This window comes from Pelophylax lessonae (genome assembly GCF_965119305.1).
Source record: "Pelophylax lessonae genome assembly, chromosome: 1".
NCBI classification, from domain to species: Eukaryota; Metazoa; Chordata; class Amphibia; order Anura; family Ranidae; genus Pelophylax; species Pelophylax lessonae.
The window spans coordinates 274,665,689-274,682,935 of record NC_138768.1 but is presented as its reverse complement, the minus strand read 5'-3'; the positions used below and the strand labels follow the sequence as shown (position 1 = coordinate 274,682,935).

At 43.4% G+C, this 17,247-nt stretch overlaps 1 protein-coding gene across 4 annotated transcripts in view; it reads right to left on the bottom strand.

Annotated features, from left to right (window-relative positions):
• The window catches only part of PISD (phosphatidylserine decarboxylase), a 75,840-nt gene that overhangs the window by 12,178 nt on the left and 46,415 nt on the right, over nucleotides 1-17,247 (bottom strand). For all 4 annotated transcript variants that reach the window (XM_082243882.1, XM_082243881.1, XM_082243884.1 and 1 more), the window contains 3 exons: nucleotides 10,327-10,563; nucleotides 7,887-8,025; nucleotides 7,438-7,572 (listed from right to left, as the gene is read on the bottom strand). In XM_082243882.1, coding sequence (XP_082100008.1) covers nucleotides 7,438-7,572; nucleotides 7,887-8,025; nucleotides 10,327-10,563 — 511 coding nt within the window. The remainder of the gene's footprint in view (nucleotides 1-7,437; nucleotides 7,573-7,886; nucleotides 8,026-10,326; nucleotides 10,564-17,247) is intronic.

The window sequence follows — 17,247 nt, the reverse complement described above, 5'->3', positions numbered from 1 at the left end:
TCTAGCAAAAAAAAAATGATTTTAGCTTGTAAACACCAAGTGTCAAAAATAGGCCCAGTCTTAAAGTGGATAAATGGACAACTTTGTGTAAAGTGCTACTTGGATGTTAGGCCTCTGTATGTGGCTAGGCTGTGTAAAAGTGTTACACATGTGGTATCGCCATACTCAGGAGGAATAGCAGAATGTATTTTGGGGTGCATTTTTTTGATGTGTAAATGCTATGTGTTAGAAATATTGCATAAATGGACAGCTTTGTGTAAAAAAATGCATTTTCATTTTCTTTCCACATTTTCCAAAAACTTGTGGGAAAAAAAAATGACATATTCAAAAGACTCATTATGCTTCAAAAATTATACGTTGGGCTGTTTGCTTTCCAAAATGGGGTCATTTTATGGGGGTTTCCATTGTCCTGGTGCTCCAGAGCCTTCAAAAGTGTGATAGGTTGTCAGGAAATATGTGTAATTTGTGCTCCTAGAATGCCGGATGGTGCTACTTGGATGTTAGGCCTCTGTATGTGGCCAGGCTGTGAAAAAGTCTCACACATGTGGTATTGACATAATCAGGAGGAGTAGCAGAATATATTTTGGGGTGCAATTTTTGCTATGTACATGCTATGTGTTGGAAATATTTCATAAATGGACAACTTTGTGTAAAAAAAAATGCATTTTCATTTTCTTTCCACAGTTTCCAAAAACTTGTGGAAAAAAAATGACATGCATTTCTGTGCCAGCTTCTAAAAGCATTTTAGTAGCTTTTAGGGACATAAGCATTTTTTTAGCGTTTTTGCAGTACATAAAGAATAAATAAAGCTTAAAAAAAGAAAATCTGTCAGTAGCATTTAGGAGTATTCAGCTTTTTTTTGTTGGAAAAACGCTCCAAGAAACTCTACAAAAACAATTTTTTTTCTGCTCTAAGAAGCTGAAGCTCAAAAAATGCTAATAGCCTTCTAGGAGTAGAAAAACTGAAAATTTCCTAATACCTACTGTAATTTTCCTTTCCTGATGGACTCCATGGCAGCATATGTATGAGTTAATCCTGCCTCAACTCCTCCCCTGTAGGACCCTAGTCCCAAAAATATTTTCTCTGAGCCAGAGGCTGCGTTCTGTAACTAGCCTACTTATGGGTCTGGGAGGGAACTCCTGCTGTCATGGAGACCATCAGGAAAGGAAAATTAGGGTAAGTATTTGATAGGAAATTTTCTGTTTTCCTGACAGACTCCATGATAGCATACGTATGGGAAGAAACTAGCCATACACACCCGGGTGGGCAATTGCAGAACAAAAGAAAAGGGTTTAATTGACACCGTCAATCGATAGGATTTATAAACCAAAATCGGACAGAAGAGGCTGACTCTACACAATAATAAGCCCATAAATGTATTCATCAGGGACCACAAGGCCGCCCTACCGATTACATTGAAAACCATATGCTGCAAAGCCGCCCAGGAAGTAGACACATTCCGGGTCGAGTGAGCGGTCGCCATCCCCAAAGGAGCCAAGCCCTCGGCTCTGTGAGCCTGTTCGATTGCTCAGACAATACATGCTGCAATTGTCCTAGATGAGGCACGTTTCCCTTTGTCCTTTCCAGTAAAAAGAATGAACAGGCGTTCTGAAGCCTAAAGGAAGCAGTAGCTTGTAGATATAACTTCACAATATCTGATTGATTCTTAGAACCAAAAGGAAGGCACTGCTGAGAGTCAACTCAGGATTCCCTGTTTACTAGACATGCCCTTTACCAACTAAGCCACAGCGCGACCTTTCCCACGTCTAAAGGATGCAAATTAGTACTCCAAAAGGTTGTCAGAACAATTTCTTGGTTCCTAAGACTGATGTACCCTTGGGAATGGAGTCAAGCAGGAGAAAAGCAAACATGACAGAGTGGCCTTTAATGGAGACAGCCCTAGAACATTCTGCTCAAATTCCCAAGAGGGAGTTGAGAACAAACGGGAGACTCCATTTGGAAAACCTCAGCTTTCTCCAAGGTCTGAGTCTAGTTACTCCCTTGAAGAATTGTTGTACAGGAAAAGATGCCTAGACCTTTAAACGCCTGTGAAGGCAGAAAAAGCTGACACTTGTACTGTGAAAGAACTGATGGATAGCGCCAGATCCAAATGCGACTGGAGGAAGCCCTGAATATTTAGAACAGGGATATGCAAACTGTGGCCTTCTAGCTGTTGTAAAACTACAAGTCCCATCGTACCTCTGCCTCTGGGTGTCATGCTTTTGGCTATCAGAGCCTTGCTATGCATCATGGGATTTGTAGTTCTGCAACATCTGGAGGGCCACAGTTTGCATACCCCTGATTTAGAACTTCGAGATCAGTGCATGATCCGTCAGCAGCAAACATGTATTGCACAGACTTTGACCAGATTCCCCATAAACTTTGTATTCACGCCCTTAGCAATCGAGAGGAGATGACTCTAGAGGAGCAGCAGAGGACCTCCAATCTCAAGAACCAGACAGTCAAGACGTAACCATGCTGGACAAGGATGTAGAAATGCACATAGTGACAGAAGAAGGTCTGGCCTGATGGGAAGGGGCACTGGGTTCCGGTAGCTTAACAGTGCTAGCAAGGGGAACCATGGCCCAATTGGCCAATAAGGCATCACTACCTCCACAACTTTTGTTTAGGGTTTTCATAGAAACCCAAGGATGACCAGGACTTGGAAGAAACGCACAGGACCCGCTGCATTTCCAGTGATCAGTCAGGGCATCTGCGCCTGAAAAACCTCCACATGGAGAGACCATTCATTGTTTTCCAACTGGACAATGGAAAAAGTCTGTTAGAATATTCTTGACTCCGGGGACATAAGCCTCTAAGATGTAGGCTCGATTCTTCTGAGCCGAAGACATAAATTGGCTCTGCTTCCTGTAATAGAGAACAGGCTGCGATTCCCCCCTTGTCTTTTAACGTAGGAGACCGCCATAGTGCTGACCAGCCTAAGAGCACTGACGCTCCCTTCATTATATGGGGAAAGGCCTGTAGGGTGCAGAAGGCTGCCCGTAGTTTCAGAATGTTCAAGATATACTTGTGAAATAGACAGTCCCGCCTGCCTTAAGCTATCCCCGACCAGCAGCAAGCCCCTCCCCCATCTTGTATTGGTGGTATCGGACGTGATTGTGAACCAGGAAATGGGGCAATGGAATGGCAAATAAGCCAGTTTCTCCATTGCAGACACCAGGGGACTCACACTCAAGACTGAGGTTATGTAGATGACCTGAATTCTGCTTCCTGGCTCCCACTGCTGGAGAAACCCCTTCTAGAAGGGTCACCTTCTCTGGAGCATCTAGTTGACCATCGGATCCGTAGACACCATATGGTCGATCATTTTAGACGCGCACGTGGGAAGACAGGGCTAAGAGTATTCTGTTCCAGAACATCGGGATCCAGAGACAAAGCAATGGTTGTCTTGATTATATCGAACTGAGTCCCGAGGCACATAAGAGACTGAGTCGGCTCCAGATGTCTCTTTCAGAAATCAGCTGCCAGCCGAATTTGAGGAGCATTGAAAAGACCTGAGCTCTAGGCTCCAGCAGCTGCCCTCTGTCTTGGGACAGTAGGAGGACATCCAAGTAACTATGCAGGCATTTGCACCTTGCTTTGGTAAAGACCTTAACAACCAATAAGATCCTGAAAACACACAGGGTGATGTTGAAAGCCCGGATGGTAGACAAGCAAGCTGGAGATGGTCTTGACTTACGACAAACTGAAGGAACTTTCGGAAGTCTGCTAACAATGGGCACATGAAAGGAAGCATCTTTAGGTCTATTGGAAACGAGCCAATCACCTGGCTGGACAAGGTTTCTGTCTTGAATTTCTCCTTTTGATGAAAATTGTTTCAGGTGCACAAGGTCAAAAATTGTCCTCTGCAAGCCGCTCCTCTTCATGACCATAAAGAGGGGCGAGTACACATCCTAAAATCTTGCGCAATCCGGGACTGGCACAGCAGCAGTTTGCGACACCAGTGACTTTACGTAATACTAGAGTATTTGCTTCATTTACCTCAGTGTAAACCAAAATCCGTGGAAACCAATCCGAGATAAGGAGGAATTCTGATGGACCATGCATGTCCTGAAAAGACTGCTTTGGCATTCCAATAGTCTGAGGGTCAAACTCAGTAGCTTTTTGGATAACCAAGGTCAAGCTTTTAGCATACTTCTGAGGCGATATCTGGCCTCTTCACAAGCTATTCCTAAAATCCAGACCTGGTCTGTAAAAACATGCGACTTTTGCACGCTCTGAACTTTGTCCTTTAGACTGTGTTGTCTTATGGCTTAGGAGGCACCGATCTTGAGGCAAGACCCAACTTGCCAACTGTGGCCCGGGTTACGGTGTTATCCAGCTTGCCAAAAGATGAAGCTCCCTCAAAAGGGATCTTACACTAAGCCTGTTAGAGGCGGAATCAGCAAGCCCAGGCCCCAGCCATAGCACTCCTTTTGCCGTAACGGACGGGAGCATAACCCACGCCATTATGCGGATGATGTCAATTGGAGCCTCACCATGGAAACCGATACTAGCTCTGACTCCTGAACTACAGACTTTCAGAAAACACTCCTGAATACTGCGTCCACATTCTTCTTCTACGTTTCCATCACTTTAAATATGGCCACAAAAGCCCAGGCCGAGTTTCAGGCCATTCATTGCATCTTCCAAGGAAGAGCGACATACTTGCTTGCCTCATCAAGACCTCAACAACTAGAGAGGCAGTCTTTAGATGCTTTATAACCTTATCTCTGAATGGATAGAGCTTACCCATCTCGCTCAGAAGGGAGGTATAGCTCGCGACCTTGCTCCACTCATCCAAAATTATGTCCCTTATTTCCACAGGAATGGGAAATTAGAACGCTCTTTATAGAGGTGCTCAAATAATTCCATCTTGCTTTGCAGGAGACTCTACAGGTTCTGCTCGTGTAAATGCCCCCTTCATTGCCTTGACCAAAGGCGTCACAAGGGCAAAGAGACTCCTCTCACTCTCCTTCATAGATAGATGGCTTGGTTAGGACAGTTCCAGATCTTCCTGACCCTAATGGGAGAACACACCATAACGTCTGTTGGAATTTGTGTGTAGCTTGTACCCCACTATTTAGGAGATCCTTGCACTGCGTGCCTCACCAGAGATTCAATTTTCTGGAAATCACCATCCCCTTTTTCAACCGCCTGGGCTTAGCATGGCTCACACAGGGACTTGCCCTCTGGGACCTAAGTCCTGCATCCCCAGCAGGCTCCTTCCTTGGAGCGGCTGACATGGCGGTGGATTCAGAGCTGACATAGTGCCCAAAGGAACGATTCAGAGTTTCTGCTTTGAAGGCTGGACCTTGACGGTGAACAATGACGACTAAATCTGGAAGAAGAAGGTTGATATAGTGACCTAATGAAGTCTTTATCATCTCCTGCCTTGTATTGTCAATCTGACCTAGAAACACTAAAAAAAAAAAACCTTAAAGAAAACAAAATAGGGTAGAAAGGAAAGTGTTAAAAACCCAAAAGGAGTGCCTGGGCAAGCGAGAAAAGGAAAGGGTTAAACACACCCTCTTATCCCCACTACACAAGGGCTGGACACAAGGGGATGGGGGGCAGTGATACATCCGTAGTGTGGAAACTGCACAGACAGCCAACCTGCACAGGTGAGAACCAGTGCAGGATCACACACAGGAAGCACACAAGGGCGTTATTGCAGAGCATATACCTGTGATGCTTGCACACAGGATTTAGGGAAAACTGCTGCAAGCTGACCACAGAGAAAATTTCTCCACCATAATGACGCCAGTGCCGCCCACAGCGTGCATGCGCTGAGTCCCTGGGCAGGAGTAACCTAGGGATGCCAGGCTGGAAGAGCAAATGTGCTTCAGCTGCCATAGGCTGGAAGACACTAGAGCCAGGGAAGAAAAACAGACAAACACACACATCTGCTGCCATGCAATATTCAATATAAACATATACATCACCGCACACAGCATCCACCTACGAACACGCCTGGTTCCAGAGGACACTCCTGCACAGGCCCAGGGCGTTTATGGCCACCTGCTAATAGCAAGGCTCTTAGGCCGTACTGCCGATTTGCCTACCAATGGCCAAGCTTAAGCTCTTTGTGGCACCACATCCATCACCCTTTTCCACCCTGCTAATAGCTGGGGACTGCTGGAGACGCCACATGGCACTGCATCCATTGCCCTTCTCCACTCTACTAATAGCTGGGGACTGCTGGAGACTCTACATGGCATCAAATTCTTCGCCCTTCTCCACACTGCTAATAGCTGGGGACTGCTGGAGACTACACACTTCTTTCGGGGCACAGCTTGCCGAACAACCAGGCCTCGATCGTGGATCCTCTATCCAAGGTAAGATTTCAACCATTCTGGTCCTTAGGAGGAGGTCAAAAAAGGAATGCAGCCTCTGGCTCATAGCAAAGATTTATAGGAGTGGGGTCCTATAGGGGAGGCGTGGAGGTGGGGTTAACCCTTACGTATGCTGCCATGGAGTCTGTCAGGAAAGAAATAACAGATTCCAGGACAGTGATGGTGAACCTTGAGCAACACACATTTTGGAACTATATTTCCCATGATGCTCAACTACACTGCAGAGTGCATGAGCATCATGGGAAATGTAGTGCCAAAACATCTGGGGTGCCAAGGTTCACCATCACTGTTCTAGGAGCTTAAAAAAAGCAAGTGTGCATGGAGCCCGAATGTAGCCACTGTTCGTGCTGACAATTTTCCACCTGGCTTGGATTTTTCTTGTTCAATGTTTTGTTTTTTAAAAGAAGGTTTTTAATACAGATACAAATGGAAAAACCCCAGCATCCAAGGATCATTATACATTTTGATGAACCCATTAATAACGTCAGCATCATATTTGTTACAAGTACAGATGTTGCACAAATACCATTAGGCTATAGCACCATACATAAAGATCTATGAAAGAGGTAATAATGAAGGTAAGACGGGGGGGGGGGGGCTCATTGATTTGGTTTGGGATAGGAGATCCATGGGGACAAGATCTTGAAAAAATTTTCATGGGTATGAAAACTGAATTAATCATAGTCCCATTTAATCGCATGATGGCCTTAGAAAAGTTGAATACTGGGGATTTCCAAAAACAGAATATAGATTGTTTAGTGGCATTAAAGATAAAAAGGTAATACGTTTTGTAGTAGAGCATGGGACATTTAGAGGAGATTGTGCTTCTACTAGGTCCAGCTTCAGTTTTTCAGTCAAAGTTTATTGAGCCAACAGGTTTTTCAAGCCGTGTATGCAAGGCTTTAGGCATTGATGCTGTGCACTTTCTGTTCCAAGAGTGAGTCAGGAATAATACATCCAGTTTGAAATACATATTAGATAACAAGTATGCGTAGAATAAACTACTAGTCTACAGCACTAATACATCCAACTCAAAAGTGTCCACAGACACACATGAGGTTTTTTGGAATGGAAGCATTACCTGGGAAATGACGTCTGTGATACACATTCCAATCTGTTGGTGAGTGAAAGCAGTGATAGTCGCCAGGAGCCAGGTAAATCACACAATGATAAAGCTCATTGCCTTCCTGAGTCACAAGCTGATCCTGGAATGAAGCTACAAGACAAAGAAATGTAAAAAAGCATTATCCAGGAAGGTAATCTATATAGCAGGAAAAGCCACTTTCAGCTAATGAACAAAAGCTACAAATGATATCATCAGGGACAAGTTACACTAATGGTAACTATAATTCAGCTGCAAGTTATACCAGGATTAGTAAAAGGAGATTACAGCACAAGTGTGACTGTGAAGCCTTCAGACTGAGAAGTCCGATTATGTAAGAATGCTGAAACTGTAAGAATGCTGAAACTGATGTGCATGCCATTTTACGGAAAACATCATCCATTTCCCAAGGTTATGGAAAAACTCACTGTTTGTGACTGAGAGATTATCGGTCCATGTCTGGGGTCCCAAAAAGGATTCTAGGGAGTAGGTTACCCCTTTAACCTGCTCCACCTCACAGTTTTTTACTCGGCCAAAGTGAAGAATCTTTCCATCAGATGGACTAATCTGGTGACAAAAATGTAACAATACAAATAAATTAGACATCCGTGGTGGAACAAACAATCACAGTATGCCTTTTTGTAGGTTTTACCAACTTTATGCTCACCATTATAACATCAGAATGTAGGCGGTAGCAAACGTTTTACTGCTAATACACATTAAAAGCAGAAACCTCTGCAAAAAGTTTGTAGCATAGCTCCCAACACCAATGATTTGCTCAAACACCTATTTGACTCCTCTGATGTGTTGAGGAACAGGTCCACTCACTGGCCAATGTGGTTCCTCTTACTGATCCCTAGTCGATGCAGAAGACAATAGTGACATTGGCATAATTAAGAGGAACCACAGAAGCCACAGCCGAGAATTCTCTTCCACACAAATGAACTGTGGAATTAAATTGGTTCTGGGACCTCTGTTGCTGAGTGTAGTTTCTGCAAACTGGCCAATAGATGGGTATGGGAAAGTATAAAGTGATTTTAATGTACTGTAGATGTCATACTTTAACCCCCTGACAGTGTTGCTTTAACAATGCATATCAAAACTAATCTGTTGCCTAATGCTCAATATTTTTATAGACATGGAAATCTCTGATGGGGTCATTGCATTTCTGCAAAATAAATCTAGTATATATTTTTTAACAGGTAACTGAAAATTCTGAAGCAAAAGAAAGCAAGCCACCACAATCACCCACTAAATCTGTATGTGTCAGACAGTGTTAATTTTGGCATCAAATTTTGATTAAGTTTTAGTTATAGACTTCTGACGAAAATGCTATTTTAGTTTTGGTCCCACTTTAATCATCTGCAATTGTTTTAGTTTTAGTCTACTAAAATCTGCAGTAGATTTTAGTTGACTAAAATCATTTTAGTCAACTAAAATCATTTTAGCCGACTAAACTCTAATGGGTTTAGTTAAATTGTAATGCATTATTTAAGCACTTCTCTAGAATTTCTAAACTCATATTCTCCAGGAGCAAAAAAGTCTAATATGTTATTATTTATGGTATTAAGGACTGGATAAACTCACAGATACAGATTTAGCCGCTCTGGATGGTCTGAGGAGGCCTGTAATGCACAGTGCTCTGGACGGTGGCCTAAGGAGGCCTGTAATGCTGCACAGTTCTCTGGACAGTGATCTGAGGACTGTAGTGCTGCACAGTGCTCTGGACGGTGGTCTGAGGAGCCCTGTAATGCTGCACAGTGCTCTGGTCGGTGGGTCTGAGGAGGCCCGTAATGCTGCACAGTGGTCTGAGGAGGCCTGTAATGGATTGCACACAGTGCTTTGGACGGTGGTCTAAGGAGGCTTGTAATGCTGCACAGTGCTCTGGATGGCGGTCTGAGGAGGCCTGTAATGCTGCACAGTGCTCTGGATGGCGGTCTGAGGAGGCCTGTAATGCTGCACAGTGCTCTGGATGGCGGTCTGAGGAGCCCTGTAATTCTGCACAGTGCTCTGGACAGTGGTCTGAGGAGGAGGCCTGCAATGGATTGCACACAATGCTCTGGATAGTGGTCTGAGGAGGCCAGTACTGCACATAGTGCTCTGGATTGTGGTTTGAGGGGAGGACTATAATGTACACACTCAGTGCTCTGCTTTGGATGGTTGTATGTTGGGACTCTCTTCGGGAGGCCTGTAATGCAGTGCTGCTCTGGACAGTCATCTGAGAAGGCCTGTAATGCTGCACAGTTCTAACTGCTAAGCACACTACGGACTCACTTGCTTGCTGGGAGTGGAAGCACTCAAGGGCTCTACAAAGACGGAGCTCCAAGGAAACCGGATGTTCACGTGGGTAAACGTCCTTCCCTCACATTTTCGTTTGACTAAAACGGAATTGATTTTCATCACAGTTTTCATCAGTGGACAAAAATGTAGTGTACTTTTCATTTCATTTTTGTCATTGTAAAAAGGCTGCTGACGAAAATTTTTAAGAAATTTTGACGAAATTAACACCTTAATTAAAACCTGTAAAACCTGTTCTGTAAATGGCACCTGTACAGTTCACATTGGTGCTGAGGGTTTAAAAAAAAATAGTATGACTTTCTATACACCTTTATTAACTCCTGTGTTTTTTACAGATCCTCACTGCCAAGCAATATCACATTCCTTAAAAATAAATAAATATATATATTACCCATCTGAATTAGGTTTCCTTCCTAGAATTTACAATGATTATGCTAATAGAGGGACTTAAGATAATATTACTTCCATCCTAAACCTTCTTAGCCTACTCCTAAGCTAAACACTGCAACTGTTCTAAATGTACGCTTTATTATTGTGCATTGGTGGCTATTCAGGATGTCCTGTACGTACCACACTATGGGAGTCGCATACAGGCCTTGCCTGAGGTTTCAGCTTCCTTCGGAAGAATTCACTGAGATTTCGGTACTGGTGCAGATCTTCCACTGCAGCCTCCTTCATGTTCACACCAAAAGTCCAGATATATAGACTGTATACAGGCTTCCGCAGCCATGTTGGTAGTTCCACCTGATTCAGGCGTCCCCATGCCCGAGAAAGCAATCTTGTTGGCACAGATTTGTAGATGGCAACCTATATGCAGAAAAAGGGAAGGTTAAATACTTGCTAATGTCACAAATCATTAAACAGTGGACTGTACATGTTAAGGTACCCAAGGGCTTTTCGGATTATTTTGCTGAGAACGGTACATGCAATTACAGGTTCAAAACAGCTAAAGAGATATTTTCCAATGATAAACATAACCAACAAGAAACAGAATTCAATACAAAGATTTTAAATAGCTGGTTTCCGACGAACATGTGAAACAGAATATACACAGTTAAACAGATAATATATAAGCACATCACATCATATTAAGTTCACTTAAACCAGTAGGGACTGCTACAGGGGACGCACAATTTAGCCCAGATAGCATCCACATACTGTATAATCTCTCACAGTGCTTCGCTCTTCTCATGCAATTGCTCTGCCTTCTGTACCTAAAATGTATTCTTTTAGTCGTTAACCAAAGTTCCTGATTTAGCTGAAGACACAGGCTGATTAGTAGCCCATTAGTCTATCCTGAAAATGAGTGTATACCTTGTAGTACAGTTAAACCATAACATTATACTTTTGTTTTCTTGGACATGAAAAGGGTATCTAGGGATTCTTGCACATCCCCAAGTAGACACTATTACCTGTATAGTCAACTCAAGGAAGCTCAGCGACTGTCAGACCTGAAAAGGACTGCACCCAGATAATGTATATCCTCTGCCAAAGTGAGATATAGACAAAAGAGGACTATAAGGGCTGTAGGCATTCAAGACAGATCCTGAGCTGGAAGATATGGTGTTTGGAATGTGTTTATTATTTTTTCACTTTAACCACTTGCCGACCCCGCCCGACTGCCCGCCCGCCGCATATATACCAGTACGTCGATTCGAGGGAGTGGTGCTGGGGGGGGGGCGAGCCCCCACTAGGCAGCAGGGATGCCGATCCACGGGACCGGCAACCGCAGTTGCTCCCCGCTGAGAGAGAAGCACGATCAGCTGTTGTAAACACAGCTGACCGTTCTTCTCTCTGAAATGATCACAGAGCTCCTGTGATCCTTCTATATAGGATCACAGATCTCTATGATTATTTCACAAGTCCCTCTCTCCAGTTAGAAAACACTCCCCTAGGCTCACAATTAATCCCTTTGATAACTTATGTTAACCGCTTCCCTGCCAGTGTCATTAGTTCAGTAACAGTGCATATTTTTAGCACTGATTACTTTAGTAATGTCATTGGTCCCCCCCAAAAGTGTCAAAAATGTCAGTTAGATATCCGATCTGTCCGCCGCAATGTCGCAGTCCCGCTAAAAATCGCAAATTGCCCCCATTACTAGTAAAATTTAAAAAAATTAAAAAATGACAAATCTTTCCCCTAGCTTGTAGACATGATAACTTTTGCGCAAACCAATAAAAATACGCTTATTGCGCTTTTTTTTCCCCAAAAATATGTAGAATACAAATTAGCCTAAAAGGATAAAAAAAATGTATTTTTATTTTTTTTTGAGAATGTTATATAGCAGAATGTGAAATATATATATATTTTTTTTTTCAGAATTGTCGCTCTTTTGTTTATAGTGCAAAAAATAAAAAAAAATTGTACAAATGATTAAATACCACCAAAATAAAGCTCTATTTGTGGGGGAAAAAAGACATCAGTTTTATTTTGGTACAGCGTTCCATAACCGCGCAATTGTTAAAGTAACGCAGTGCCAAATCGGAGTTCCGGCATCAAAATCCACTTTGGGCCATCCGCTTGCTCAGTGTCACCTAATAAAGAAATAGATAGTCCCGATTTTTTTTTTTCAATTACTTACCTTGATATTGAAGAAAATATACTTATCTTTCCTCCACTTCCTCCCTCTGTGGCCGCAGTCTGCGTCGTCACTTCCTGTTTGCATTGATTCCTGGGAGCTGAACGTCATCGCTCCCAGGAATCAATGCGCCTGCACCGGCCCTGCTTGTCAGTTCCGGTGCAGGCGCGTCATTCCCTGCTAAACAGCTTCTGGGCATGCCCAGAAGCTGTGCAGGAATGACGCGCTTACCCCGGAAGTGGCGAGCGGGGCCGGTGCAGGGCATTGTGGAACCGAAGAGGACACGGAAGAGGACGCTGAAGAGGACGCGCTGGCTTCAGCTGCCCACACCTGAGATGGCAGCGTTGGACAAGACATTTTCAAGGTAAGTATTTCTTCTAAAAAGGTAGGTGCAACCTGGGACAGTTCAGAGGCTATTCATTATGAAATGTACTAGCCCTGACTGTCCTGGGGGTATTTTTATTGAAAAATAGCTTCCGAGGACAGAACTCCGCTTTAAGGGGGCAAATCCTTCCGGTCCAGAACTGCTTAAAGCAACTTTTGAATGACTATCAACCAAATTTGTGGTCATTGTTTGTTTTCAGATATCTGGTTCATCAGTTTTTTGTGAATCTGTCCAACTAAAGAGCTTGTGCCATAAATATAAAATAGCTTGATTCATTTAAGTTAAAGTTCACCTTCCAGAGCACGTTACACCCATAATTTAGGTTTAATGTGCAACATACTTCAGACCTGACCCCGGTTTCTGCTGCCCGCTCCCACTGTGACATTTTCATGTCATTCATTCACAGTGATCTGTGAATGGGAGAACTACAAGTATCATCATCCATTGCAGCTGGCAGCTTGCAGTTCTCAATGGACTGCAAGGGCCCTTTCAAGCACTCTCGTAGTTCATTCACAAGCCCTGCAGCTTGTAAACAGTCAGCCCGTATCTGAGGCAATGCTTTGGCTGGCTCCTGAGGGGGGAAAAAAATTGCACATTTTTTTCCCAGCAAAAATATGTGCATTTATTACTTTTCCAAAAAGGTGAACTTAGCCTTTAAGAGTTCCCAGCAATAAGAACCCAGCTTGGGCAATAACCGATAACTAAAATGTCTGTTTTGTCTGACCGCTTAAGCAAAAAAAAAAAGAAAAATTAAGGAAGGTTTCTCATGCTTTACGTAAAACCATTCCAATTTTACATGCCTAATTTCTAGTGCTAGTTAGTAGATGAAAACAAACAGACTTCTAAGGGATATACACACATTTCTGCTTCAATAATTTTCATATATAAAGCGCTCATATAGAAGGTCTAAGGACCCAATTTAAAAAAAAAAAAAAATTGCTGTGCAAATTGCCTCACAGCGATCACAAATAATTCCCATAATTTGCCTAATAGGTTTATTTCCTATGTCCATTAGTGCTACATAGTATCTATAATATTTTCCTGAAATACATACATTAGGAAATTACCACATTTTGGCCATTAGATGGAGCTGATGATCATTGGGAAAACATAACAAGCAATTTACGGCCATTATTCTTGACAGATGTGTGAATAGTTGTAGAGTCAATTAAAGTAAATCTGTATTAATGTCAGACAGCAAAAGTAACAGAGACTCTGTACAATACAAACCATAGGGAGTCTGCTCCTATCCTGAAAGTGTTGCTTTCCTCCCAGAGTGCCCACCATGCTGCAGGATGCGCCGACCCCCCCCCCCCCCAAAATGTGATATTCTATTGTTTTGTGTGCGCTAAAATTAATTTTATTTTTTTTTTCCTTGAAAATCCATTACTGATCTCAAAATCTCTGTGTTTCCCCTTGGTAAAGTCTACCTTTCCTTAGACTATCCCTTTCTCAATAGGAGATTCACTTCTTCTGCTGTACATACTTGGGAGATCAAAGTGCAGAGTCCTTGCCACTGACATGAGTGATAATTCAAATAAGCTAGTGGATGATGCCATCACTAGTGTATACTCATAACAAAAACACTGGTTTTGAGTATATTCTTGCCTTTTTCCTTGCAAATGCTGACTTTAGAGTGTTAATAAAGTCCTTTTTTCGAAAATTATAAAAAAGATGTTGCATCAAGTAAATGGATACCGAATATGTAAAGATTTAAAAAATTGCACACACTTGTGGGAATATTGGGAAGGGGAGAGGGGATAAATTGGGGTGCTTTTACTTTTTTTTTTTTTAGGTTTTTAATTTAACTTTATTGCTATCACAAGCCCCTTGTGAAAGCTTTGGGCAGTGACAGATGCTCTTTATGGCGACAAAAGGGGGTTTATTAGACCCCTGGGATCTCCCCTGCCCTCGCAGACAGCTGATCAGCTGCTTCCCTGACTGTAATGGCCAGAAATAGACAGGTCTGAAACCAGAAGTGAATAAATCCTTGTCGCTTCCAGCTTCATTCATCACATAGGAGATTGGGGAATGGATGTTCCTCCATCTCCTCTGTGGGAAACCAACACCACTGCTTACATCAGTGAAACAGGAGAGCCCAGGAATGGTGGCAGGAGGCTCAGCAGTGATAGAGCAGTTGTACAGCTGCCCAGATCACATGACAGCAGATCACCAAGGACTAAAAAATGGTATCAGGATTATGGCTGCAGCTGCAACTTGCTGTCCAGGATGCACATATATACGTACGCTAGATGGCAAGTGGTTAAAGGTACACAGAGATTTGAGATCAGTAAATGATTCCCCGGCGAAAAAATAAATAAATAGAATACCACGTTTTTGGTGAAATATAAAAGATGATGCATCAAATGTTTTTGTGGTTTTATCTAGGTATTCGTTTAACCACTTCCAGGCCGCCTCCTGTAGCTTTACCGCTACAGTGTGGCCCTGCTGCAATGGATCATGTATAAATAGGTTATCCAGCATTTCCTGATAGGGGGCGCATGCGCGCTCTCGCTGCCACGGTTGTGCTGTCATTTGCTACAATACAAGCAGATAAGGAGGTCCCAGCCAATGATTTACAGCCAGGACCTGCTGATTGGCTGAGCGTATTACAGAACAGAGCTCTGTGTTGACAACACAGAGCTCTATACAGACTGCAGTGATGTGCTGGGTTTTTTTTCTCTCTGCAAAACAGGCACATCGCTTAGTAAAAGCAGTACATACCACACACAGTAAACATTGTTATGCACGCAGTTAACCCTTTGCTTGCCCCTAGATGTTAACCCCTTCCCAGCCAGTGCCATTAGTACAGTGACAATGTATAGCATTATCACTGTATTGGTGTCACTGGGGAGGTCAGTGGCAGTCGATCAGTTCCCACAAAGTGTCAGTGTCAGATTGCCTGCCGCACTAGCACCATTCCACTGCAAGTCGCTGAACACCACCATTACTAGTATAAAAAAAAAAAAAAAATTCCAGTATCTACACCAGATGCTATAACTTTCACACAAATCAAATAATATACACTTATTGGGATTTTATTTTTACCAAAGACATGTAGCTGAATACATTTTGGTCTAAATTTAAATTTTTTGAATAAATGTGTTTTTTTTACATTTTTTTATTGGATAGGTTTTAACCACTTTCCCACTAGCCACTGTGCTGCTACTGCGGCACAGTGGCTCGTTATCGTCTAGCGACGTAGACCTACGTCGCTAGACTCCTCCCCTATAGGCGGCGCTCGCGCGCCGCCGGAGGCGCGCTCCCGCTGTTTTCATTCACAGCGAGAGTCGGGCCAGGGGAGGAGCGGCGGCGTGTACGCGCGCCACTGGTGACCTGCTTCCACTGGGATTGGACACAGCGGGAGCCAATCAGCGGATTCAGCGGATCTGATGTCCACCAGGACGGACTGATCATTCCTGAAAGAGGCAAAACAGCGGTCTCCCTATATAAACAAGGCAGATCCCCGTTCTATTAGTTAGTAGGGAGGATAGAGATCCTGTGTTTCTGCTAAGCAGGAACACGGATTTATGTCTTCCCACAGGTAAAGCACTCCCCACACAGCTAGAAAGCAATCCTTAAGGACACATTTAACCCTTTGATCGCCCCTGATGTAAACACCCCTTCCCTGCCAGTGTCATTAGTACAGTAACAGTGCATATTTTTTTTAGCAATGATCCCTGTATTCGTGTCACTGGTCCCCAAAAAAGTGTCAAAAGTGTGACTTCATGTCTGATTTGTGCAAACCAATTCATATTTACCTATTGGCATTTTTTTTTTTTTACCAAAAACATGTAGCAGAATACATATTGGGCTAAATTGTAGAAAAAAAATGATTTTTCTACATTTTTATGGATGTGTTTTACAGCAGAAAGTAAAAAATAGTTTTTTTTTTCAAAATTGTTGGTCTTTAACCACTTCACGACCACCGCAAGTACATATACTGCGGCGGTCAGCCCCTCACAGGCAGAGTGACGTATCGGTACGTCACTAGCCTGTGAGGCTCTGGGAAGCGAGCGCGCGCCGCCGCCGGCACGCTCCCGCGCGGTCACGGACCCCCCCCCCCCCCGCGCACGTGTGACCGGCGGACCCGATGTCCGCCGGTCACTCTGCAATCGTCGGGGGAGAGGGAGAAAGGCAGGCGGCTAGTGTAAACAAGCCGCCTGTCATTCTCCCCTGTGTAGAAACACTGATCATACGGTTCTACTATGTAGGATCATTGTTCCTACAGCTCAAGCCACAGCCAATCACAGTTAGAATCATGCCCCTAGGGACACACACAGCCCCTCCCTCTCAAATAAAGTTAACCCCTTCACTGCCAGTGTAATTTTAGAGTAACAGTGCATATATATAGCACTGATTACTGTAGAAATGTCACTGGTAACCCCAAAAGTGTCAAAAATGTCAGTCAAGGGTCCGATCTGTCCGCCCCAATGTCGCAGTACCGCAAAAAGAAAAAAAATAAATAAATAAAATCTCAGATCGCCGCCATTACGCGTTAAAAAAAAAAAAACACCAAAAATGACAG